The sequence below is a fragment of the Gorilla gorilla genome, chromosome X, assembly GCF_029281585.2.
Source record: "Gorilla gorilla gorilla isolate KB3781 chromosome X, NHGRI_mGorGor1-v2.1_pri, whole genome shotgun sequence".
Classification (NCBI taxonomy): domain Eukaryota; kingdom Metazoa; phylum Chordata; class Mammalia; order Primates; family Hominidae; genus Gorilla; species Gorilla gorilla.
The window spans coordinates 64,103,434-64,126,427 of record NC_073247.2 but is presented as its reverse complement, the minus strand read 5'-3'; the positions used below and the strand labels follow the sequence as shown (position 1 = coordinate 64,126,427).

General features: G+C 42.1%; 1 protein-coding gene across 8 annotated transcripts in view; it reads left to right on the top strand.

Annotated features, from left to right (window-relative positions):
• The window catches only part of PHF8 (PHD finger protein 8), a 107,877-nt gene that overhangs the window by 43,808 nt on the left and 41,075 nt on the right, over nucleotides 1–22,994 (top strand). For 5 of the 8 annotated variants that reach the window (XM_055376516.1, XM_055376517.1, XM_004064216.5 and 2 more), the window contains 8 exons: nucleotides 1,400–1,491; nucleotides 5,595–5,684; nucleotides 7,474–7,776; nucleotides 8,538–8,641; nucleotides 13,433–13,611; nucleotides 14,218–14,303; nucleotides 15,435–15,568; nucleotides 16,157–16,470. In XM_055376516.1, coding sequence (XP_055232491.1) covers nucleotides 1,400–1,491; nucleotides 5,595–5,684; nucleotides 7,474–7,776; nucleotides 8,538–8,641; nucleotides 13,433–13,611; nucleotides 14,218–14,303; nucleotides 15,435–15,568; nucleotides 16,157–16,470 — 1,302 coding nt within the window. Of the gene's footprint in view, nucleotides 1–1,399; nucleotides 1,492–5,594; nucleotides 5,685–7,473; nucleotides 7,777–8,537; nucleotides 8,642–13,432; nucleotides 13,612–14,217; nucleotides 14,304–15,434; nucleotides 15,569–15,599; nucleotides 15,640–16,156; nucleotides 16,471–22,994 lie in introns of all 8 variants that reach the window. The other 3 variants (XM_055376519.1, XM_019019556.3, XM_019019558.4) reach the window with 2 other exon arrangements.

The window sequence follows — 22,994 nt, the reverse complement described above, 5'->3', positions numbered from 1 at the left end:
AGTTTTTATACTTTTTTTTTTTCTTTTTCTTTTTTTTGAGATGGAGTCTCGCTCTGTCACCAGGCTGGAGTGCAGTGGTGCAGTCTCTGCTCACTGCAAACTCTGCCTCCCGGGTTCAAGTGATTCTCCTGCCTCAGCCTCTAGAGTAGCTGGGACTATAGGCACGCGCCACTGTGCCCAGCTAATTTTTGTATTTTTAGTAGAGACGGGGTTTCACCATGTTGGCCAGGATGATCTCAATCTCTTGACCTCGTGATCTGCCCGCCTCAGTCTCCCAGTGTGCTGGGATTACAGGCGTGAGCCACCACGCCTGGCCAAATTTGTCATTTCAAGAATATTGTATAAATGGAATAATATAGTACATGACCTTCTCAGATTCACTTTTTTACTCAGCATAATACATGGCAAGGCATGGATTTTAACCTTTTTGTTTAGCAAGTGTGACTGAAAATATTGGATCACAGTGAAGTGATCTCTATTTCCTGCTGGTTAAGATAAAAAGTTCAATTTGGATAGTCTGAGAGTTTCCTGGATCTGCTTCCCCTGCGGATAAGGCCCAGTCCTGACCGTCCTGGCATCATTGTTTTGGTTCCTGGGCGTTAGCCCAGTTGGAAGCCACTTTACTTACTGGGTTTCCTCTTTCCTGGTCTGATCCAGAATAGAATGGGTCCCTTACTTAGGCCTGAGATTCTTCAAGTTGACTTGGCCAGGAGAAATCAGTATTGATGAGTTACAAAGAATCTCATGGGCCGTGAGTACAGCCTCGTAGCCAATGCCTCAAGCTCTTATTCTGCCACCTAGACTGTCACTTAAGTGTTGAATCAGATGCTGGATGACTAACTGCTCATTACTTATTCTAAACAGCTTGGTTCAGTAGAAAATTATTTATAGAGCCTAAATCTGGCTGTTTGTAGTAGCCTCCTGACATAAGGCAGAACACAGCTAATCCATCTTCTACATTAATGGCCCTTAAAGTCTGTGTAGGTAGAACTCATAGTCCTCCTGAGTGTTCTCATTTTGAAACCCAGGAGGCACAGTAATGTCATGGAAGGGGCACAAGCCTCAGATTCAAATACACATGGTTTTAGTCATGGCTCTAGCACTTGCTAGGTGTGTGCCCTGGGTCTTGACTTTGCCTCTCTGAACCTCAATTTTCTGGGCTGTATAATGAAGATAATACCTTGCTTACAGGATAGGTATAAGTGTTAAATGAGATAATAGATATCACATTCCTAGCACTTAGTAGGTACTCAGTGAGTGAACACTATCAGAAGAACTGAGATCTGCAGTTGTGCTCAGAACCTTGAGCATTTTCTCTGGTTGTCTTAACAAAAGTCCCAAGTCCTTCACTTTCCTGCATGGCTTTGTTGACACTCTGCTTTCCTCTTTCCTCCTTTAGGTTTGCGAGAGAACAGGAGACACCCTGCCTCCTACCTGGTCCATGGTGGCAAAGCCTTGAACTTGGCCTTTAGAGCCTGGACAAGGAAAGAAGTAAATATGCATATTTCTCTACCTCCTCTGGAGTTTTGCCCTTTGTAGGGACTGGATTTGGGTAGATGTTTTGGAGAGACAGAAGAGACCAGAGAAGCTTGTGGGCTCCTGGGTGTAGAGTGGAGGTGTGGGCTAGGATTCCTTTGATTACATTTTAAAATCTTTCTTTCTGATGATAAAAGGTAATAAACATCACACTAGAGAATTAGAAAAATGAGGAAAAGTATAAAGAAGGAAAATTATCACCTGTGATTTTTACACTCGGCGGGAACTGCTATTAACACTTGCGTACATTTCCTTCTGGTCTTTTTTATGTGCATTTTAAAAACATAATTACTGTCACACTGTGTGGTTGACCCTTGAACAATGTGGAGGTTGGGGTGCAGACCCTGCCCCCCAATGCAGTCAAAAATCCACGTATAACTTTTGCCTCCCTAAAACCTTAACTGCTAACAGCCTACTGTTGACCAGAAGCCTTACCAGTAACATAGTCAACACATATTTTGTATATGTTATTTGTGTTGTATACTGTATTATTACAATAAAGTAAGCTGAAAACATGTGTTTACTGTTCATAAAGTGGAAATGAATCCTCATAAAGGGCTTCATCCTTGTCTTTACATGGAGTAGGCTGAGGAGGAAGAAAAAGGAGAGGGGTTGGTCTTGCTGTCCTGGGTGGCAGAGGCAGAAGAAAATCTGCATATAAATGGACCCATACATTTCAAACCCATGTTGTTCAAGGGTCAACTGTATATCCAATTTTGTGTTTGAATCTATTGGTTTGTCTTAATTTTCCTGTGTCACCAAAGTTCTCCAGAAACATTTAATAGTTATGTGATATTCTTTTGCAGGAATGTACCATCCTTGCCTAACTACTTGCTTATTGCTGCTTCCTTTTTATTTCTTTGAGGGGATAGTTTTAAAGAATCAGACAGTAAATATCAGTCTTTGTCCCTCATTTCTTGATTGTTTCTTCAGGATGGATTCCTGGAAGAACAATTACTGAATCAAAGTATATGAAAAAATGTAAGGCTCTTGATGCATACTGCCAAAGTGGGTTTTAGAAATGTACGAATGTCCATTTATCCAACTGAACATTAATCAGCTATAAAAAAAAATAAGAAAGCTCTGTATGTACTGATTTGGAAAGATCTCCAAAATTTGTCAAGGTGCACAACCGTGTGTATAGTGTGCCACTTTATATGTAAAAAGGGGAGAAATAAGAATTATCTTAGTATATACTTGCCTGAATATATGATCTGGGATGTAGAAACTAATGAAAATGGTTACCTGTGGGAGTGGGATGATGGGGGATTGATGGCAGGGGCAGGGTGGGATTGATGGCAGGGACAGGGTAGGAATGAAGCTTTTCAATAATTTATTTTATTTTATTTTATTTTATTTTATTTTATTTATTTATTTATTTATGAGACAGAACCTCACTCTGTCGCCCAGGCTGGAGTGCAGTGGCACGATCTCAGCTCACTGCAGCCTCTGCCTCCCAGGTTCAAACGATTCTCGTGCCTCAGCCTCCTGAGTAGCTGGGATTACAGGCATGTGCCACCACGCCTGGCTAATTTTTGTATTTTTAATAGAGATGGGGTTTCACCATGTTGGCCAGGCTGGTCTCGAACTCCTGACCTCAAGTGATCCATCCACCTCAGCCTCCGAAAGTGCTGGGATTACAGGCATGAGCCACCACACCTGGCCTGCCTTTCTTTTCTAATGTAAGCCTTTAGCTGTTAATTTCCTTCTCAGCACCAATATTTGATTTTTGACCTATGTGAACGAATTAACTTTTCAGAATACTGAATTTAAAAAACACACCAAGAAATCAAGAAAAGAAGAAATGTCAACATGTAATCTTAGGCTTTAGATACTCCCTTTCCTGTGTATACTGTGAACAAAGGTCACTGCACTGCAGGCTTAACTTGTACAATCTCCTTAGTTCCTGTTGCCAACCTTCCCCTCGGATATTCTTGGATTTCATATTTTGAGCCTTCCCTTGCTCCCTGGGCTCACCTACACCTGGACCTTAGCCTGTGATTCTGTTTCTCCACACCTCTCAGGTGTGGCTACCTTGGGTTTCATCTCTGACACCTCCCATGGAGTGAACTTTAGAGTGACTGTGTCCCAAAAACACCAAAAGGGAGGTGGGTGTGGCCCAAGCACTCATGACTCAGGATGGACCCAGGGACCAAGGGATGGCCCCAAACAGAGTGATCAGTGGGAGCTGGAGTAGAGTAGAACATAGTTCTGAGAAGCCCATGCTCATGGAAGGAGTCTTTTGTGAAGTGCAGATGATTTGTAGGGGAGGAACCTGCTCCCTCACCTTTCCAGAGACCCTGGTCTGGGAAGGAGGAAGCCATAAGATTATTTAGCTGGGTCACATGGTTTCTCAGCTCCCCGCCTAGCCACCAAAATAAATTCCACCAGATAGATGAAAAAGAGTTAAAGGAAAAAAAGAGAATTAAACCATGAGTAACAAGGAAATGCTGAGGAATTTTTTATCAGCCCTCTGGATACAGAAATGAAGTGAAAAGTGGTAGAAAAAAATCACAAAGGAAAAAAACCTTGAGATCTACATAAAAATGTAAATCTCAGTACTCAAAAAGAGGGCAAACGAAAGAGAGACAACTAACAGGGATCGCTCTGGGTTGCTGTTGAGCTAGCTGTGGGCCAGCAGCTGCTCAGCACAGAGTTCTTTCCTCACAAGTGGAGAGGCTGGTTTGTCCCCACTGATCTCCCTGAGGTCCTTGACTTTTTTGAGGGGTGTGGCCCAAACCCACAACTTAGTTCATTATACCTCTTGATACTCTTTTATTAGATAGATGTTTTACAAATATTTTCTCTCAGTCTGTGGCTTACAAAGTAGCAGAGGTGCTGAAATAGAGGTTTTTCAAAAAAGTTTTGCTTTTTAAGTCCAGTTGATCAACTTTTTTCTTTTCTGGTCCATGCTTATGGCCTATCTAAGAAATCTTTGCCTAACTAAGGCCACAAAGAACTCCTCCTCTGTCTAAAGCAGGGGTTTCCAGCCGGGGTGCAGTGGCTCACGCCCGTAATCCCAGCACTTTGGAAGGCCGAGGTGGGTGGATCACCTGAGGTCAGGAGTTTGAGACCAGCCTGGCCAACATGGCGAAACCCCATCTGCACTAAAAATACAAAAATTAGCCGGGCGTGGTGGTACGTGCCTGTAATCCCAGCTACTGGGGAGGCTGAGGCATGAGAATTGCTTGAACCCAGGAGGTGAAGGTTTCAGTGAGCTGAGACCACCACACCACTGAACTCCAGCCTGGGTGGCAGAGTAAGACTCTGTCTCAAGAAAATAGTAAGAAGTAAATAAAATATAGCAAGGGTTTCCAACCTTTTGGCTTCCCTGGGCCACCTTGGAAGAAGAATTGTCTTGGGCCACACGTAACGATAGCTGATGAGCTAAAAAAAAAAAAAAATTACAAAAAATATCATAGGCTGGGTGCAGTGGCTCATGCCTGTAATCCCAGCACTTTGGAGGCCAAGGCGGGTGGATCACCTGAGGTCAGGAGTTCGAGACCAGCCTGGCCAACATGGTGAAACCCCGTATCTACTAAAAATACAAAAAATTAGCTGGGCGTAGTGGCTCACTCCCTCTAGTCCCAGCTACTGTGGAGGTTGAGGCAGGAGAATCGCTTGAACCCGGTAGGTGGGGGTTGCAGCAAGCCGAGATGGTACCATTGCACTTCAGCCTGGGCAACAATAGTGAAACTCCATCTCAAAAAAAAAAAAGTCTCATAATGTTTTAAGAAAGTTTTCTAATTTGTGTTGAGTTGCATTCAAAGCCATCTTGGGCAGTGGGTTGGACAAGCATGGTCTAAAGGGTGTATAGTTTTAGGTTTTACATTTAGGTCTATGATCCATTTTAAGTTTGTGTTTGTGTGTATGGTGCAAGATAGGGATTGAGGTTTGTTTGTTGTTTTTTTTTTTTTTTTTGCATGTGGATATCCAATTGGTCCAGAATCATTTGTTGAAAAGACTACTCTTTCTCCATTGAATTGCATTGGCACATTTGTCCAAAATCAGTTGTCTCTTTATGTGTGGGTTTATTCCTCATGCCTCTTGTTTGACAGGCTCTGCCAGACCATGAGGATGAGATCCCGGAGACAGTGCGAACCGTACAGCTCATTAAAGATCTGGCCAGGGAGATCCGCCTGGTGGAAGTAAGGAGCATGGGGCAGGGAAGAGAAGGCATTTGGAAAGGCCTTGAGGCTCAAGTGGCAGGTTAGGCCTCTGCAGTTAGCATGAGAGCCCAGGGGAAGGGTCGGGAAGACCCTACCAAATACCCAATTCATTCGTTCAAATAATTATTACTGTGTTTCAAGTGTGCCGCACATTGGGCTAGGCTCTTAAAATACATAAATAGTGCCTGCCCACAAAGAACTCAGCCTAGTAGAGGACCCTGAGCAAAGTTAACCTCTTTGAGTTTCAGTTTCCTCATCTCTAAAATGGGGATAATTGTACCTACTCGAGGATTGTTAAAAGGATTAAATAAGGTAATGTGGGTTGAGCACAAAAATAGAGTGCTTGGCACACAGTAGGTGCACAATAAATTCTGACGGTGGGTCGTGGTGGTGGGTGGTGGTGGTAGTTGTAGTTGTTGTTATTATTAATATTTTGACTCAGTCTCTGCATTCTGCAAAATGACAGTTCTCTCGGGGTGAAGATGATTACAAAGCCATGTTTCAACAGGTGGCATATACCACGAGGCAGTAAGGTATAGTGGTAAGAGATTCAGAGAAACCTGGGTTCTGGTTCCTGCTCTGTCACTTGCAAGCCTTTCAGAGCCTCAGTTTCCTCATCTGTAAAGTGAGGATAACACCAACCTTTCAGGATTTTGTTAGGATCAAAAGCTAATATATGTAGAGCCCCTCGCACAGTGCCTGGCAGAGTAAGTACTCAATAAATGTGAGCCATTGTTATTAGTAGACTTTAATAGCAAAGAGAGAAGTTGGTGTGGGATGGTGAAGTAGCAGAGGCACCAGAGGAGAATTCCTTTAAGCTCAGAAGCTGTAAAGTTTTATTTAGTGCCCAGGATATATACATCCATGCTGACGGGTGGTCAAAGTGAGCTGGGAAGTTGTGCTTCTAGCCTCAATGCTTGCAGCATGTTTCACTGCCTACACCATAGCTTACAGTGTCCACCTCCTACCTCTCATTTTCCTCCAGTCCCATCTGTCAAAATCATTCAGGATAGTTAAAGGCTTACCTTTTCTCCAGCGCCTCCCACTTAAACCACAAAACTTTGGGCTGGTTGGAAGAGGACTTAGAGATAGATTATATGTGGTCCATGGGCTTTCAAATGTTTTAAAGCAATGGAATCCTTTTTTTAAAATGACATCTTAGGTGGAAGCGCAATATTCAAAGCATAGCTGCTTTGAATAAGATGAAGGTGGGAGGCCCAGGGCTCCACTTGTTCTTCTCATTCGCCTTCTACCTTCCCCCGATTCTCGGGGCTCCTCCCAAGAAGCTCAAAGGAGCCACAGAACATCTTCAAAAATCACCTTTCCAGTCTAGTCCTTTAATTTTACAGCTAAGCAAACAGTCTCAAATGGTCAGATAACTTTCCTGAGCTAGTTACAGAGCTAGCTAGTAGCAGAATTAGGACTAGAACCTATCCTTCTCTCAAATCCTGTAGTCCTTAGAATTTGAACCACACAGATTAGTACTTGATTATTTTCTGTCTCATGTCGGCTACTTAATGGAGTATTTTCTCTCCAGTTTTGACAGTAGTGCTTTGCTCGTCTTCTTACTTGTCAATGGCTGGGTAAAGAAATGCCACCCAGTAAATTCTTGATGACTCATTATGTAAAAGCTAGGGTGTGCATATGTGGAGCATCTATAAGCCACTTCCATGGCAGTACCACCAGTACCAGGAACAGACCTCTGCTCTTAGTGTTGAGAGAACCCTCGAGTAAGCTCTAACCCCCTCATGTACTAACACTCTTGTAGGACATCTTCCAACAGAACGTTGGGAAGACGAGCAATATCTTTGGGCTGCAGAGGATCTTCCCAGCCGGCTCCATTCCCCTAACCAGGCCAGCCCATTCCACTTCAATGTCCATGTCCAGGCTGTCACTGCCCTCCAAAAATGGTTCAAAGAAGAAAGGCCTGAAGCCCAAGGAACTCTTCAAGAAGGCAGAGCGAAAGGGCAAGGAGAGTTCAGCCTTGGGGCCTGCTGGCCAGTTGAGCTATAATCTCATGGACACATACAGTCATCAGGCACTGAAGACAGGCTCTTTCCAGAAAGCAAAGGTGGGTGCTGGCCCATGGGTTCAGCCCAACCCTTTTGGGTGTCCCTTGGAAGAGCAGGGTTTCAAAAAGCAGGCTATCCTGTCTGGCTGCCATGTCCCTTAGACCCCCTGCTGTTTGGCTACCAGTCCCACTCATTTAATAGGCATTTATTGAGACCTTTTCTATGCTGGGCACTGTGATAGGTGCTGTGGATGTGACTCTCAAGAGGCTGACAGGCGAGTGAGAAAGACAGGCATAAAAACAAATGAGTGCAATCAAGTATTGTGAATGCCACAATCAGGGGTGTGTGTGGGACCCTGAGATACAGAGGTGGGTTGATTCTGTCTGGGTAGGGAAGGTTTTCAGGAGCTCTTTTCAGAAAACATAACACTTAGCTGAATTTTGAAATGCTGGGACGGGAATGAGATTTGAAAACATTGTGTGTGTCAGGTTGTAGTCTTGAGCAGGTCCTTGAGAAAAGCCCTCCACCAGGGCTCCATCTTGCCTCAAGATTGTGATTCTCTCCATGGGCATCTGAAGATGTGCCCCCTCTTTTTTAAGGGAACATGGTTCACAAGATTGACAGGTGTCCCCTGAACCAACCACACATTTTCAACCTCCTGCTCCTGTGATCAGTGGGGGTGTGGGGGGACAGTATAGCAGAAGGCCTTGGCTCAGGTGGTTTTGACAGTGAACTGAACCAGTGAAACCAGAGGGAACTTGCCATCGTGATTCCCATGGGAGTCCCAGACAGGTGACAGCTGAGTCTCCTACTTCTACAGTTCAACATCACTGGTGCCTGCTTGAATGACTCAGATGACGACTCACCAGACTTGGACCTTGATGGAAATGAGAGCCCATTGGCCCTATTGATGTCTAACGGCAGGTGAGGTGGGAAGGAGGAGCACAGAGGTACTGGGACTGTCAGTGGTAATATGCCACTGAGACAGGGCATGGAATTGGAATCTAGGGGTTGGGACATGGGTAGGAGGGACTGTACTTAGGGGCAATACCTAGATATTATAATGTATCGTTGCTTAGTTCAGAGAACCATGGTGTGGTGTTGGAGGAGGGTAGAGCGAGAGGTCTGAAATCGAATTGGCAAGCCTGAGAAAGATTTTATCAGTTCTAGAAACTTCAGCAAGTCATTGGGAGAGAACCACTGGCAGCAATAAGTATAGCATACTTACTAAAAGCATTAGTTTTTTCTATACCTTTTGACTTTCGATTAGATTTTTAGGAATTTAGTTTACAGAAATCCTTGCACACAAGTGTGTAACGATAAATGTTCAGTGTTCACTGCACCATTGTTTGTAATAGTAATTGGAAACATCCAAATATTCATCAGTAAGGGCTAGATAAATAAATGATGGTACATCTATAGAATGGAATATCATGTAGCTGTTAAAAAGAATGAGACAGTTAAATATTGACACAGAAAGATGTTCAAGGTATATTTTTAAAATCAGGTTACAGAATAATACATAGGAATAGTTCCATTTTTACTTTTAAAAGGGCATGTATGCACATGTGTATATGTATGCACGTATGGAAAAGCTGTATATAGACTTTTGTATTTTTTGAAGAGGTTTAAAAATGCAGTATACAAGTGTTAGAAATAAAACAGTGTGAAAGAGCACACAGTGAAAAATCTCACACCCATCTCTCTTTCCCTGTTACCTTCCCATGGACAACCAATGTCAGTGGTTTCCTTCCAGAGATATGTATGTACATTTAGGCAAATAAGTAGTGTGTTATATATATGTAAATACCTTTAAAAAAAATAGAGATGGGGTCTCTGTTATTGCCCAGGCTGAGCTCTAACTCCTAGACTCAGGTGATCCTCTCACTTCAGCCTCCAAAGTGCTGGGATTACAGGTGTGAGCCACCTTGCCTGGCCTAGTTATATATTTTATACTTCTTATACCAAGTTTTTTTTTTTTTTTTTTTTTTTTGAGACAGAGTCTCACTCTGTTACCCAGGCTGGAGTGCAGTGGTGCGATCTCGGCTCACTGCAACCTCTGCCCCGCTCGGTTCAAGTGATTCTTGTGTCTCAGCCTCCCAAATAGCTGGGACTGCAGGCGCATGCCACTATGCCCAGCTAATTTTTGTATTTTTAGTAGAGACAGGGTTTCCGCATGTTGGCCAGGCTGGTCTCGAACTCCTGGCCTCGAGTGATCCGCCCACCTCGGTCTCCCAAAGTGCTGGGATTACAGGCATGAGCCAACGTGCCCGGCCTTGTTATACCAAGTTTTTAACAGTGGTTATCCCTGGAAAGTACAATAGGGAAGGTAAGAGCAAATTTTCACTTCAGTAGCATTTGAATTTTGTACAATGAGCACGTATTTACTTTTCTTTAAATATTTATTTACTTTTCTTTAAATAATTTTAAAAGAACAAGTTCTAAAAGAATAAAATAAAAGCTGTTTACAACAAAATTATGGACTTGGGAATCAGGCAATCCGAGGTTTAAATCCCAGCTGTGACACATATTCAGTGTTCTACTTTGGCAAACTAATGAACCTATCTGAGCTTCAGTGTCCTCATTATATGTATTCTATAGTTAAAACTTACCTTAGGGTTGTTGGAGGATTAAATGAGATAATATACGTAGAACGTTAACCACAGGGCCTGCCATATAATTAATACTTAATACATGGTAGTTCTTATAAATATGATGATGAAGATAGAGACAAAAGAATTCTCCATGAAGATGGTGATAATGATGTCGGTATGACCAGAATCTAAGAAGATTGTCAGAAACCCTGAAATACATAGAGGCAGGGGAAGGCAGTAAGGGCTATTTTCTAGATACTCAGAACACTAGACATCAGCAGTCAAGAGCCAAGTGCAGAGTATGAACGATGTAGGAACACAAACAACAAAGGCAGCTTAATAGCCTCCTTGTAGGAAAAGGTTAACTTCAGGTCCATCTGGGCCCATCTGGGTGGAAAATAAGGGAAAAAGGAGTGAGAGTAGGGCAGATTCTGAAAGCAACAGAGCTATTCTTGGGGTTTGAGAATCCAGTTACTAAAGTGTAAGATTAGAGAGACCGTTGAATATTGCCTTTGTCCAGAACTCATGATAGGTCTCCTGGACAGGAGAAAATTCAGAGTCCTAGGAGTCTAGCCTTATATAATGGCTATTGAAGGTACAATAAGACATTTCCTGCCCCTGCCCCAGCCCCAGCAGTCCTTCTTGTGCTGCTGCCTATTACCCGCTGCAGCTGTCAGAAGCTGTTAAGTGAACCCAGATAGTCAAAGTATAGAAATATTTACAGATGATGTGATGCTATGTCTGGGCTTCTCTCCAAACTTGGTGTTTTGCAGAGAATGAGGTGTAGATGAAACAAGACTGGCTGGGTTGATAATTGCTGAAACTTAGCTGAGTGATAGGTATATGAGAATTAATTCTACTTTTATATTTTTGTGTGTTTGAAATTTTTCTTTAAAATTTTTTAAAAAATTATTAGAGACAGGGTCTTGCTGTATTGCCTGGGCTCAAGCAGTTCTCTTGCCTCAGCCTCTTGAGTTAGCTGATACTACAGACATGCACTACCACAACCCAGCTGAAATTTTTAATTATTAGAAGTTAATAAAAGATCAGGGCATACATAGCTGTCATTTATTGAGCATCTCCTCTGTGTCAAAGTCTATCTTAGCTGTTTATATACACTATTTTATTTAATCCTCACAACCCCAAAAGTAAGTAGTAGTATCCCCATTTTACTAAGGTGAAAACTGAGAGTCAGAGAACCTTATAATATTAGCTACATGGAGCAGTTGCCATGGATCAAGCTCTGTATGAGCTCATTTAATCCTCAACCCTCTGAGATAGAAAATAGGTCAGTTAAATGACAGACAATTCACCGAAAGTCAATTTAACCAAATTACTAGTTGCTAAATGTATCAATGTACTGATTTACCAAAAACATGTTTCTTTTTAACTGTTTATGAGGTTTTTTTCAGCAGTTTGTATTGGTTAATATCGTCTACTATGTGTAACAGGATTATCTAAGCCACTTTCTGAGTCCTGGACAAAGGCAGTGTTCATTTCAACCAGCAATCATGAGTGTCTTCACTTACTGGCCAACATTTGTTATTTTTTTTTTCTTTTTGACTGTAGCCATTGAGGTTTTTCCAGCAGTTTATATTGGTTAATATCATCTACTATGTGTAACAAGATTATCTAAGCCACTTTTGAGTTCTGGACAAAGGCAATGTTCATTTCAACCAGCAATCATGAGTTTCTTCACTTACTGGCCAACATTTGTTATTTTTTTTTCGTTCTTGACTATAGCCATTCCGGTGGATGTAAAGTGGTAACTCATTGTATGTGTTTTTTAAAAAATAAAAATTGTGGCCCGGTGCAGTGGCTCACACCTGTAATCCCAACACTTTGGGAGGCCAGGGTGGGTGGATCACTTGTTAGGAGTTTGAGACCAGCCTGGCCAACATGACGAAACCCTTGTCTCTACTAAAATCATAAAAATTAGCCAGACATGGTGGTGGGTGCCTGTAATCCCAGCTACTTGGGAGGCTGAGACAGGAGAATTGCTTGAACCTAGGAGGCGGGAGGTTTTAGTGAGCCAAGATCATGCCACTGTACTCCAGCCTGGGCGACAGAGCAAGACTCCATCTCAAAAAGAAAAAAAAAAAAAAAGCAAATATAAAAATTGTCTATATTTAAGGTATACAATGTGATATTTGATAAAATCTATACTGTGAAATGATTATGCCAGTAAAGCTGATTAACATATGCATCACTTCACATACTTACCATTTTTGTGTGTGTTTGTGGTGAGAACACATAGGTCTACTCTCTTATGAAATTTCAAGTATACAATACAGTATTTTTTTTTTTTTTTTGAGACGGAGTCTTGCTGAGGCAGGAGAATTACTTGAACCTGGGAGGCGGAGGTTGCCGTGAGCTGAGATCATGCCATTGAACTCCAGCCTGGGCGACAGAGCGAGACTCTGTCTCAGAAAAAAAAAAAAAAAATTTTTTTTTGGATACAAATCCTTTGCCAGATAAACGATTTCCAAATATTTTCTCCCAGTCTGTGGCTTATATTTTATTTTCTTAATGGTTTCTTTTGAAATACAAAAATTTTTAATTTTACTTAATCCCAGGTCATAATGATATTTTTCTGTGTTTTACTCTAGTTTTATAGTTTTAGGTTTTACATTTAGATCTATGATGCATTTTAAGTTAATTTTTGTATATGATGTGAGATAAGGGTCCACATTTATTTCTTTGTATCCATTTTTCTCAGCAACTTCTACTGAAAAAAACCATCCTTTCCCTCACTGAGCTGCTTTAGCACCTTTTGTCAAAAATCATTTGATCATAACTGTAAGGGTTTATTCGGAACTCTTTTCCACTGCTGTATGTCTGTCTTTATGCTGGTATCGCATTGCCTTGATTACCATAGCTTTAGAGTAAATTTTGGAATTGAGCAGTATAAGTCATCCAATGTTCTTTTTCAAAATTATTTTGGCTGTGTTAGGTCCTTTCTATGTCCATGTACGTTTTACTATCAGCTTTTTATTTAAAAAGCTGGCTGGATTTTGATAGGGATTGTATTGAATCTGTAGGTCAATGTAGAGAGAATTGCAATCTTGCTAGCGACTAACAATACTGCTAGTGACTGTTTTTATGTTCTCTTTCCCTTCAGTACGAAAAGGGTGAAGAGTTTATCCAAATCTCGGCGAACCAAGATAGCAAAGAAGGTAGACAAGGCTAGGCTGATGGCAGAACAGGTGATGGAAGACGAATTTGACTTGGATTCAGATGATGAGCTGCAGATTGACGAGAGATTGGGAAAGGAGAAGGCGACCCTGATAATAAGACCAAGTGTGTGTCTGTTCTTTCTTTTTCCTCCCCTGCCCGTTTTTTTGTTTGTTTGTTTGTTTTGAGACGGAGTTTTGCTCTTGTTGCCCAGGCTGGAGTGCAATGGCACGATCTTGGCTCACTGCAACCTCCGTCTCCCGGGTTCAAGTGATTCTCATGCCTCAGCCTCCTGAGTAGCTGGGATTACAGGCATGTGCCACCATGCCTGGCTAATTTTGTATTTTTAGTAGAGATGGGATTTCACTATGTTCATCAGGCTGGTCTCGAACTCCTGACCTCAGGTGATCCGCCCACCTCAGCCTCCCAAAGTGCTGGGATTACAAGTGCAAGCCACCACGCCCAGCCCTTGCCCGTTTTATATTTGTTTTTGGCCCTCTTGATAGACTTAAGACCTTAGGCCTGAGCTTGTTGACATTTTGCTATACTATGTTCTGTAGGCCTTCATTATTTCCTTTGTTCTAAAGATTTATTTATCACCTGATCCCTAACCTCTAAATTAGTCATCTGTGGTCATTACTTCCAAGAAAATTAGTCTTATTTTTTTCTTCTGGGTATTTGGCTGAAATGCTAATCATAGCTTCATAATAAGTGCATTCCATTGTTTTCTAGAATTTCCCCGGAAATTGCCCCGTGCGAAGCCTTGCTCTGACCCCAACCGAGTTCGTGAACCAGGAGAAGTTGAGTTTGACATTGAGGTAGGATTCTGCCCTGGATCTAGTCTTCTGCTCATTCTGGTGATAGAGACAGAAGACAGATTGTCATTCTAGTTGGTGGATATGCAGGGAGGAAGACATCCTTTGCATTCATTTCCTGAATAATTTATTTATTATTATTATTATTTTTTGAGACAGAGTCTCCTCACTCTGTTGCCCAGGCTGGGGTACAGTGGCATGATCATGGTTCACAGCAGTCTTGACCTCCGGGGCCAGCTCAGCCTTCCTAGTAGCTGGGACCACAGGCTCACACCACCAATGTAGCTAATTCTTTAAAAAAAATTTTTTTTTGTAGAGATAGGGTCTCGCTGTGTTGCCCAGGCTGGTCTCAAACTCCTGGGCTCAAGCAATCTTTTGCCTTGGCCTCCCAAAGTGCTGGAATCACAGGGTGAGCCACTGCATACAGTGAAATATTTATTAAGTGAAAGATTGTGTGCCAAGTGCTGCTGAGCATATAAATGGAAGATTTCAATTTAGTTGAAATACCGTAAACATCCTTTAATACAGAGTAGAGTGAAAGTCAGTGTGGGCCGGGCGGGGTGGCTCAAGCCTGTAATCCCAGCACTTTGGGAGGCTGAGGTGGGCGTATCACGAGGTCAAGAGATCAAGACCATCCTGGCCAATATGGTGAAACCCCGTCTCTGCTAAAAAATTAGCTGGGCGTGGTAGCACACCCCTGTAGTCCCAGCTACTTGGGAGGCTGAGGCCGAAGAATCGCTTGAACCCAGGAGGCAGAGGTTGCAGCGAGCCGAGATCGTGCCACTGCACTCCAGCCTGGCGACAGAACGAGGCTCTGTCTGAAAACAAAAAATAAAAAGTCAGTGCGATATAGCAGAAAGAGTATGTGATATGGAGTATCTGATGTGACCTTACACAAATTATTTAACTTCCCTGAGCCTTAGTTTTCTTATCTGTTTAAAATGGGAGTATACTACCTAGCTCACAAAGATGCCTTGGAAATTAAGATAAAAGAATGAATATTCTGCTTAGTACTTGGTCTATACTTGGTGCTCAAAGATATTAATATCAGGAGTCAGATCATCATCGCCCCTGTACTGGGGCCTTGCCAGACCAATCCTGGGCAGCTGAGGTGATACACTCTCTCTCCAACAGGAGGACTATACAACAGATGAGGACATGGTGGAAGGGGTTGAAGGCAAGCTTGGGAATGGTAGTGGCGCTGGTGGCATTCTTGATCTGCTCAAGGCCAGCAGGCAGGTGGGGGGACCTGACTATGCTGCCCTCACGTGAGTACTGGCTTTTATCTCCCCTTTCCAGGCTATCAGACAGCAACCCCCGCTCCCGCCCAAGGTGCCAGGTCAGCCAATCAGTAGATATTTATAGAGCTATTTAAAGGGACAAAGAATTATCCAGGGCATTTGGGTGAAAGAATAAAGTAGGCATGAAACCTGTCCTAAGGAACTTAAGATCTGATGGCAATAAGATGTATAGACTTCAAGAGGAATCAATTTTGGGCACTTAGGAAGTTGGGAGGAGGGGCTGGAAGAGTCATGCAAGGAGAATTGTTACAAAAACAATGAAAGGAAAGAATGCAGCATGCCTAAACAGGGAGGGAAGTGTGCCCCTTTTCTGCCACCTTGCCTGCTGTCTGTGGAGAGACAACGCAAAAAGGACTGGCTTTTCGTGAAAACAATCTATGATACTGTCTTGATCCTTAAACTTAATTCCAAATTTTTCACTTTGGATGATTCTCCCCTTTTTTCTCCCACCTTGATCCTCATAGCTATCGTCCCTCCTCCCTGAGTATTCTGATGACCGATTTACTCTGATAGCTAAAAACAACTCCCTCAGTATTTCTCCTCTGTTCCTTGCAGCGAGGCCCCAGCTTCTCCCAGCACTCAGGAGGCCATCCAGGGCATGCTGTGCATGGCCAACCTGCAGTCCTCATCGTCCTCACCGGCTACCTCTAGCCTGCAGGCCTGGTGGACTGGGGGACAGGATCGAAGCAGTGGGAGCTCCAGCAGTGGGCTGGGCACAGTGTCTAACAGTCCTGCTTCCCAGCGCACCCCAGGGAAGCGGCCCATCAAGCGGCCAGCATACTGGAGAACCGAGAGCGAGGAGGAGGAGGAGAACGCCAGTCTGGATGAACAGGACAGCTTGGGAGCGTGCTTCAAGGATGCAGAGTATAGTAAGGGCAGCTAAGCACATGGGTTCAGGCCAGAAGGGGTCTCCTCAGTCCCAGTCTCCATCCTAGTCCCAATAGAGGACAGCTTGTAGTGAACAAAGTCCTGGTCTTAAGCCTGATACTTAGTTTCTCTAAGCCATATTTTCCTAATTTGTAAAATGGGAATATCTCACAGGTTAATGTTAAGAATTTGAGATTATGCTTACACAGATCATCTGGCACAGTTTCTTGCTCATGGGAAGCCTTCAAAAAATGGTAGTTATAATTTGCTATCATCTATTTTTACTAATGTCCAACCTTTACCGCTGGTGACTCTTTTTTTCTCTTGCCTGTTTGACTGCCATCATCTGTGTCATTTGTGTCCTGTGTTGGCCAGTTTGTCCCTTGCAGAGATACATAATGACCTTTCAGTGAGCTTTTTACATTTAAGAGATGACTCCTTTTTTTAATCCAAGATTTTATTGAGTACCACAGTGTATCAGGCACTCTTGTGTAATACAGGTGACTGTATAATGTAAGTGCTTTTTGTTTTGTTTTGTTTTTGTTTTGTTTTGAGACAGAATCTCCCTCATTAACCCAGGGTGGAGTGCAGTGGTGCCATCTCAGCTCACTGCCACCTCCGCCTCCTGGGTTCAAGCAATTCTCGTGCCTCAGCCTCCCGAGTAGTTGGGATTACAGGCGTGTACTATCACGCCTGGCTAATTTTTGTATTTTTACTAGAGACAAGGTTTTGTCATGTTGGCTAGGGTGATCTCGAACTCCTGGCCTCGAGTGATCTGCCCGCCTGCCTTGGCGTCCCAAAGTGCTGGGATTATAGGCGTGAGCCATCACGCCCGGCCATTGTTTTAATATTTCAAAAGTTATACAAATATGGTTAATGCTTATTGACCAAAATTAGAAGATGGAGAAAGCAAAAATTCTTTTTGACTAACACTGTTTCCTCTCTGAACCCAAAGATAACCTTTGTCATCATTTTCATGTATACCTTTTATTTTGTTGTGTTTACATTCATATGTAGAAAGAAGTGTAGTTTTAGTGCGTGTGGTTCTGCAACTTGCTTAGTTTTCTTTCAATGTCAGTGCAGAGATATACCTTATCAATACAGAGATCTATCTGCTGCATAGTGTTCTGTAATATAGAAATATATCATATGTTTAATCATTCCCTACTGATTGACATTTAAGTTGTTCCTGAGTTTTTACTTTTACTAACAATGCTGCAATGAAAATTCTTACAGTAACCTTTTGTACCTGTGTGCCAGTTAATATTTTTCTAGGGGGGATAGACCTGTTGAGTTGAAGGGTATGTAGAAGACAAATGTTAATAAATAGTGCCAAATTTCCCTCCAAAAGGGCCAGTACATGATCAGTGTATGAAACATACCTGTTTACCCATAGTCTTACCAGCAATGGATACTATCAGCCTTTTTAATTTTTGCCAACCTTATGGCAAAAGATGGTGTCTTGTTTGTTTTACGTGTTTATTGACTCTTCTTTATTCCTTTTCTGTGAATTTTCCATTCAGTCTTTCACCCATTTTTCTATTGGGATGTTTTGTTTTTCTTATTGATTTGTAAGAGTTCTTTATATATTCTAGATGTGTTGGAGTATTTTTTGTATATTCTGGATTTATTGAAAAATATTTCCTTTTAGGTTTGTGTTTAATTTTATTATGTCTTTCTAGCATGTAGATGATTTTGATTTTTACATTGTCATCTTTATTAATTTTTTTTTTTTTTTTTGAGACACAGTCTCACTCTGTCTCCCAGGCTGGAGTGCAGTGGCGCAATCATGGCTCACTGCAGCCTCAGACCTCTGCAATCCCACCTCAACCTCCCTGGTAGCTGGGACCATAGGTGCATACCACCACACCCAGCTTATTTTTTGTACAGATGGGGTTTCGCCATGTTGCCCAGGCTGGTCTCAAACTCCTGGGCTCAAGTGGTCCTGGTGCCTTGGTCTCCCAAAGTGCTGGGATTATAGGCATGAGCCACTGCATCCAGCCATCTTTATCAGTTTTTAATAGTTTTTTGTATTTTATGTTTTGATTAAGAAGGCCTTCTTATATTTTCCCCTAAAACTTGTATAGGAGTTAAAATTTTAGCTCTTTATCTGGAATTAAGTTTTTGTGAATTGTGGGAGGTTAGAATCTAACTTTATTTTTTTCCACATCAGTAGTCATTTCCCCCAGCACTATTTATTGACTAATTCATCATTATCCCCCTGACTTGAAGTTCTACCTTTGTCATAAACGAAATTCCCATATATATGGGGATTTGTTTTCCACTTTAGTCCGAGTTCTGTACCTTAATAGCTATATGACCTTGGTCAGGCTAGTTAACCTCTCTATGCCTCTCTGTGGTAGTCATACCTACCTCATAGGTTGTTATGAGAGTTAAATAAAAATACAGAAAGCACTTAAAACATTGCCCAGCACATGATAAGTAAGTACTGTGTATTAGATATTATTAATATTATTCTGTTCCATAAAATCAACTTGTCAAAACAAATTTTTATTTTACCAAACAGATGCTAAAAAAGAAAATGAAAATCAACTTGTCTATTCCTGTGACAATACCATGTAGGTTAGTTACCACAGACTTTGTTTCTGGTAGAGCAAATCCCCTCTGCAGACCTTGCTGTGAACCTGAGGAGACCACAGATGCTCACCAAGGCTCTCATCTTTGAGCTAAGCTTTGATTTGTTTTAGGGACATGCCAGGTTCTCCTGGCCACCCACTCTACTGTGAGCAGTCAAATCACATTGACCTGCAGCTAAGATGTCTGGACTTGATTTAACCGCTCCTCTTAGAACAGCTCACTCAGCCTCTCCTCCCTCCTTCACCTCCCTACTTTGCCCAGCAACCATGGAAAGGCAGCTTACCAAGGAGAGACCTCCCTACTTTTTCTTATTTTTCCAGAATTTTGAGGCTGCTGTTGAGCTTTTTCTATTCCAGATGGATTTTAGAATCGGCTTTTCAAAGGATTGCATGGTGTTTGTGGATTAATTTATGGAGACCTATCTTTCATCAGAGGCATTTCGGCTATACTGGGATTTGCGCATTCCTGAATATAACCTCATGTCCTGAAAATTTGTGCACTAAAAACAATAAGGCAGGCAAAAAGAGATTAGGGCCACAGCCCTCAAAATCTATGTGACTTTGAAGCCAAAATACAGACTCAAATAATAGCAGTTCTAAGTTAGAGCCCAATGGCACTTGTACTCGGCATTATAGTCAGTGGCTTCTCTATGGCCTTAAGCTCTGGACTCAGACTTCCTCTTTCCAAATCTGGATTCTTTTGAGGGCATTTGGTTAAATAGATACCAGCTTCATCAAATTAAAATCTGATCCAGGGCCTAGTCCCTATCAATCTTTTTTTTGGCAAAACAAACAAAAAAAAACAGAGGGAAATGTCTTTGCAGCTTCTTTATCTGCTCTGTCAGGTAGCCTATCCCATCAGAACTAAATTTTGTAGAAAATAGTCACCATTTATTTTTTCTCTGATAGGCAAACTTGTGTGATTTTTAGTTTTTGTCTGTATGTCTTTTTATGTTGCTAAGGCTTTCTCTGTAGTTGTGAAAAAGTCTACCACTGATTGGTTGTAAACAACTATGGAAAATTGTTTTTGAACTGGTACAACTTCTGAACAGCATTGAAATCATTGTTTTGTCTTTTTGTTGTTTGTTTGTTTGTTTGTTTTGAGACCGAGTCTCACTTTGTCGCCCAGGGTGGAATGAAGTGGCGTGATCTGGGCTCACTGCAATCTCTGCCTTCCTGGTTCAAACAGTTCTCCTGCCTTGGCCTCCCAAGTAGCTGGGATTACAGGCACACGCCACCACGCCTGGCTAATTTTTTGTGTTTTTAGTAGAGACAGGGTTTCACCACGTTGGCCAGGCCGGTCTTGAACTCCTGACCTCAAGTGATCCACCCGCCTCAGCCTCCCAAAGTGCTGGGATTACAGGCGCGAGCCACCAGGCCCAGCCAGACATCTTTCTCTTATTTACCTTTTGGGTATGAGCAGCAGCCATCTTTTGTTTCTGTCTTCAAACATAGTCTGTCTCTATTTATTCAGGTCTTCTTGTATGTATCTCTTCTTTGGTTTATTTCTTCTTCAGTTTATTTCTAGAAATTTTATTTTGGTTCGTAAAATTGGCATCTTTTTATGTATTACGTTTTCTAATTGGCTGTTGCTAATATGGAGGACAGTAGTTGATTCTTTCCCATATCAATCCTGTATTGGACTACCTTATTATACTGTTATTAGTTCTATTTGTTTTCAGTTTATTGTCTTGAGTTCTTGAGGTAGATGATCTGTGTGTCCTGTATTAGTTTGATAGGGCTACCATAACAAAATATCACAGACTGGGTGGCTTAAACAACAGAAAGTTATTTCCTTACACTTTTGGCAGCTGAAAGTTGAAGATGAAGGTGCTGGCAGAGTTGGTTTTTCCTGAGGTCTCTCTGCTTGGCTTGCAGATGGCCTTCGTCTTGCTGCCTCTTCATGTGGTCGTACTTCTGTGCATACACGCCCATGACGTCTCTCTGTATGTCCTAATCACCACCTCTTATAAGACCACCAGTCAGATTGGTTTAGGGCCTACTCTAATGGTCTCATTTTAACTTAATTATTTCTTAAAAGGCTCTATCTCTAAATATAGTTACATTCTGAATACTAGGGGTAGGTCTTCACCATATGAATTTTAGGGGACACCATTCAACCCATAATATCCTCCTCCTCTCCAGTATTCATACCTCTAGCTTCCAGTTTTATTACAGTGTTGAGTCATAGTGGTGATGGGGGCATCCTTGTGCTGTTTTCAGACTTTAAAGGGAATACTGCCAGTCTTTCTCCACTCAATATATAGCTCTCTGTTAGACTACTCTCATAGAGTTCAGGGGAGTCTCTAGCTATTTATTTATTTATTTAGACACAGTCTCGCTCTGTCACCCAGGCTGGAGTGCAGTGGCGCAATTTTGGCTCACCGTAGCCTCCACCTCCTGGGCTCAAGTGATCCTCCTACCTCAGCTTCCCGAGTAGCTGGGACTGCAGGTGCACGCCACCACTCTTGGTTAATTTTTGTATTTTTAGTGGAAACAGGGTTTTGCCATGTTGTCCAGGCTAGCTTTACTTTAAAAGGTTTTTTTTTGTTCTAAAATCAAGAATCAAATTAGGTTTTATCAAATAATTTTGGCATATTTGGACATAATACATAGTTTTTCTATGTTAATTTGTTAATACAGTGAATGACATTAATAAAATTACTAATTTTGAATCGATATTTTCTTGAGATTAGCTGTACTTGTACTTGGTTGTGGTGTTTAACAATAGTTCATCTAGTTTATTTGATTGCTAGTCTTTTCAAAAACTAGTTTTTTGGCTTTATTGATCATCTCTAGTGTTGGGTATTTTATTCTCTTTTTAATTTTTCTGTATTCACCATCTTGAGTTGAAAGCTCTGTTGATGTATTTTCAATCTGCTTTTTGGTAAAGCGTTTTTTAAATTTTATTTTTATTTATTTATTTATTTTTGAGACAGAGTCTCGCTCTGTCACCCAGGCTGGGGTGCAGTGGTGCGATCTCGGCTCACTGCAACCTCCGCCTCCCCGGTTCAAGCGATTCTTCTGCCTCAGCCTCCTAAGTAGCTGGGATTACAGGTGTACGCCACCACGCCCGGCTAATTTTGTGTATTTTTAGTTGAGACAGGACTTCGACATGTTGGCCAGGCTGGTCTCAAACTCCTGACCTCAGGTGATCCACCCGCCTCAGCCTCCCAAAGTTCTGGGATTATAGGCGTGACCCACCGTGCCTGGCCTGAAATTTTATTTTTTAAATTAACATGAAGTAAAATTGACTCTCTCGGTGTACACATGTTTATATTCTTCCAGCCACCATAATCAGGATACAGAGCCCTTTGATCAGTCCCTAACCTCCTTTGTGTTACTACCCCCTTTGTAGTCATGCCTTCCCTCTACTCCCGAGCAACCACTGATCTGCTCTCTGTCACTGTGGTTTTTGCCTTTGCCAGAATGTCATATAAATGGAATTATGCAGTATGTAATATTTTGAGACTGGTATCTTTTGCTTACCATAATGCCTTTTTTTTTTTTTTTTTTGAGATGGAGCCTCGCACTGTCGCCTGGGCTGGAGGGCAGTGGCGTGATCTTGGCTCACTGCAACCTCTGCCTTCCGGATTCACGTGAATCTCCTGCCTCAGCCTCCTGAGTAGCTGGGATTAAAGGCGCACACAACCACACCTAGCTAATTTTTTGTGTTTTTAGTAGAGACGGGGTTTCACTATGTTGGCCAGACTGGTCTCGATCTGACCTCGTGATCCGCCCGCCTCAGCCTCCCAAAGTGCTGGGATTACAGGCATAAGCCACTGCACCCGGCCCACCATAATGGCTTTAATATTCATTCATGTTGTTGCATATGAAAAGCTTGTTCTTTTTTATGGCTGAGTAATATTCCATTGTATGGATTATACCCATTGAAGGTCATTTCACTTGTTTCCACTTTGGGGTGATTA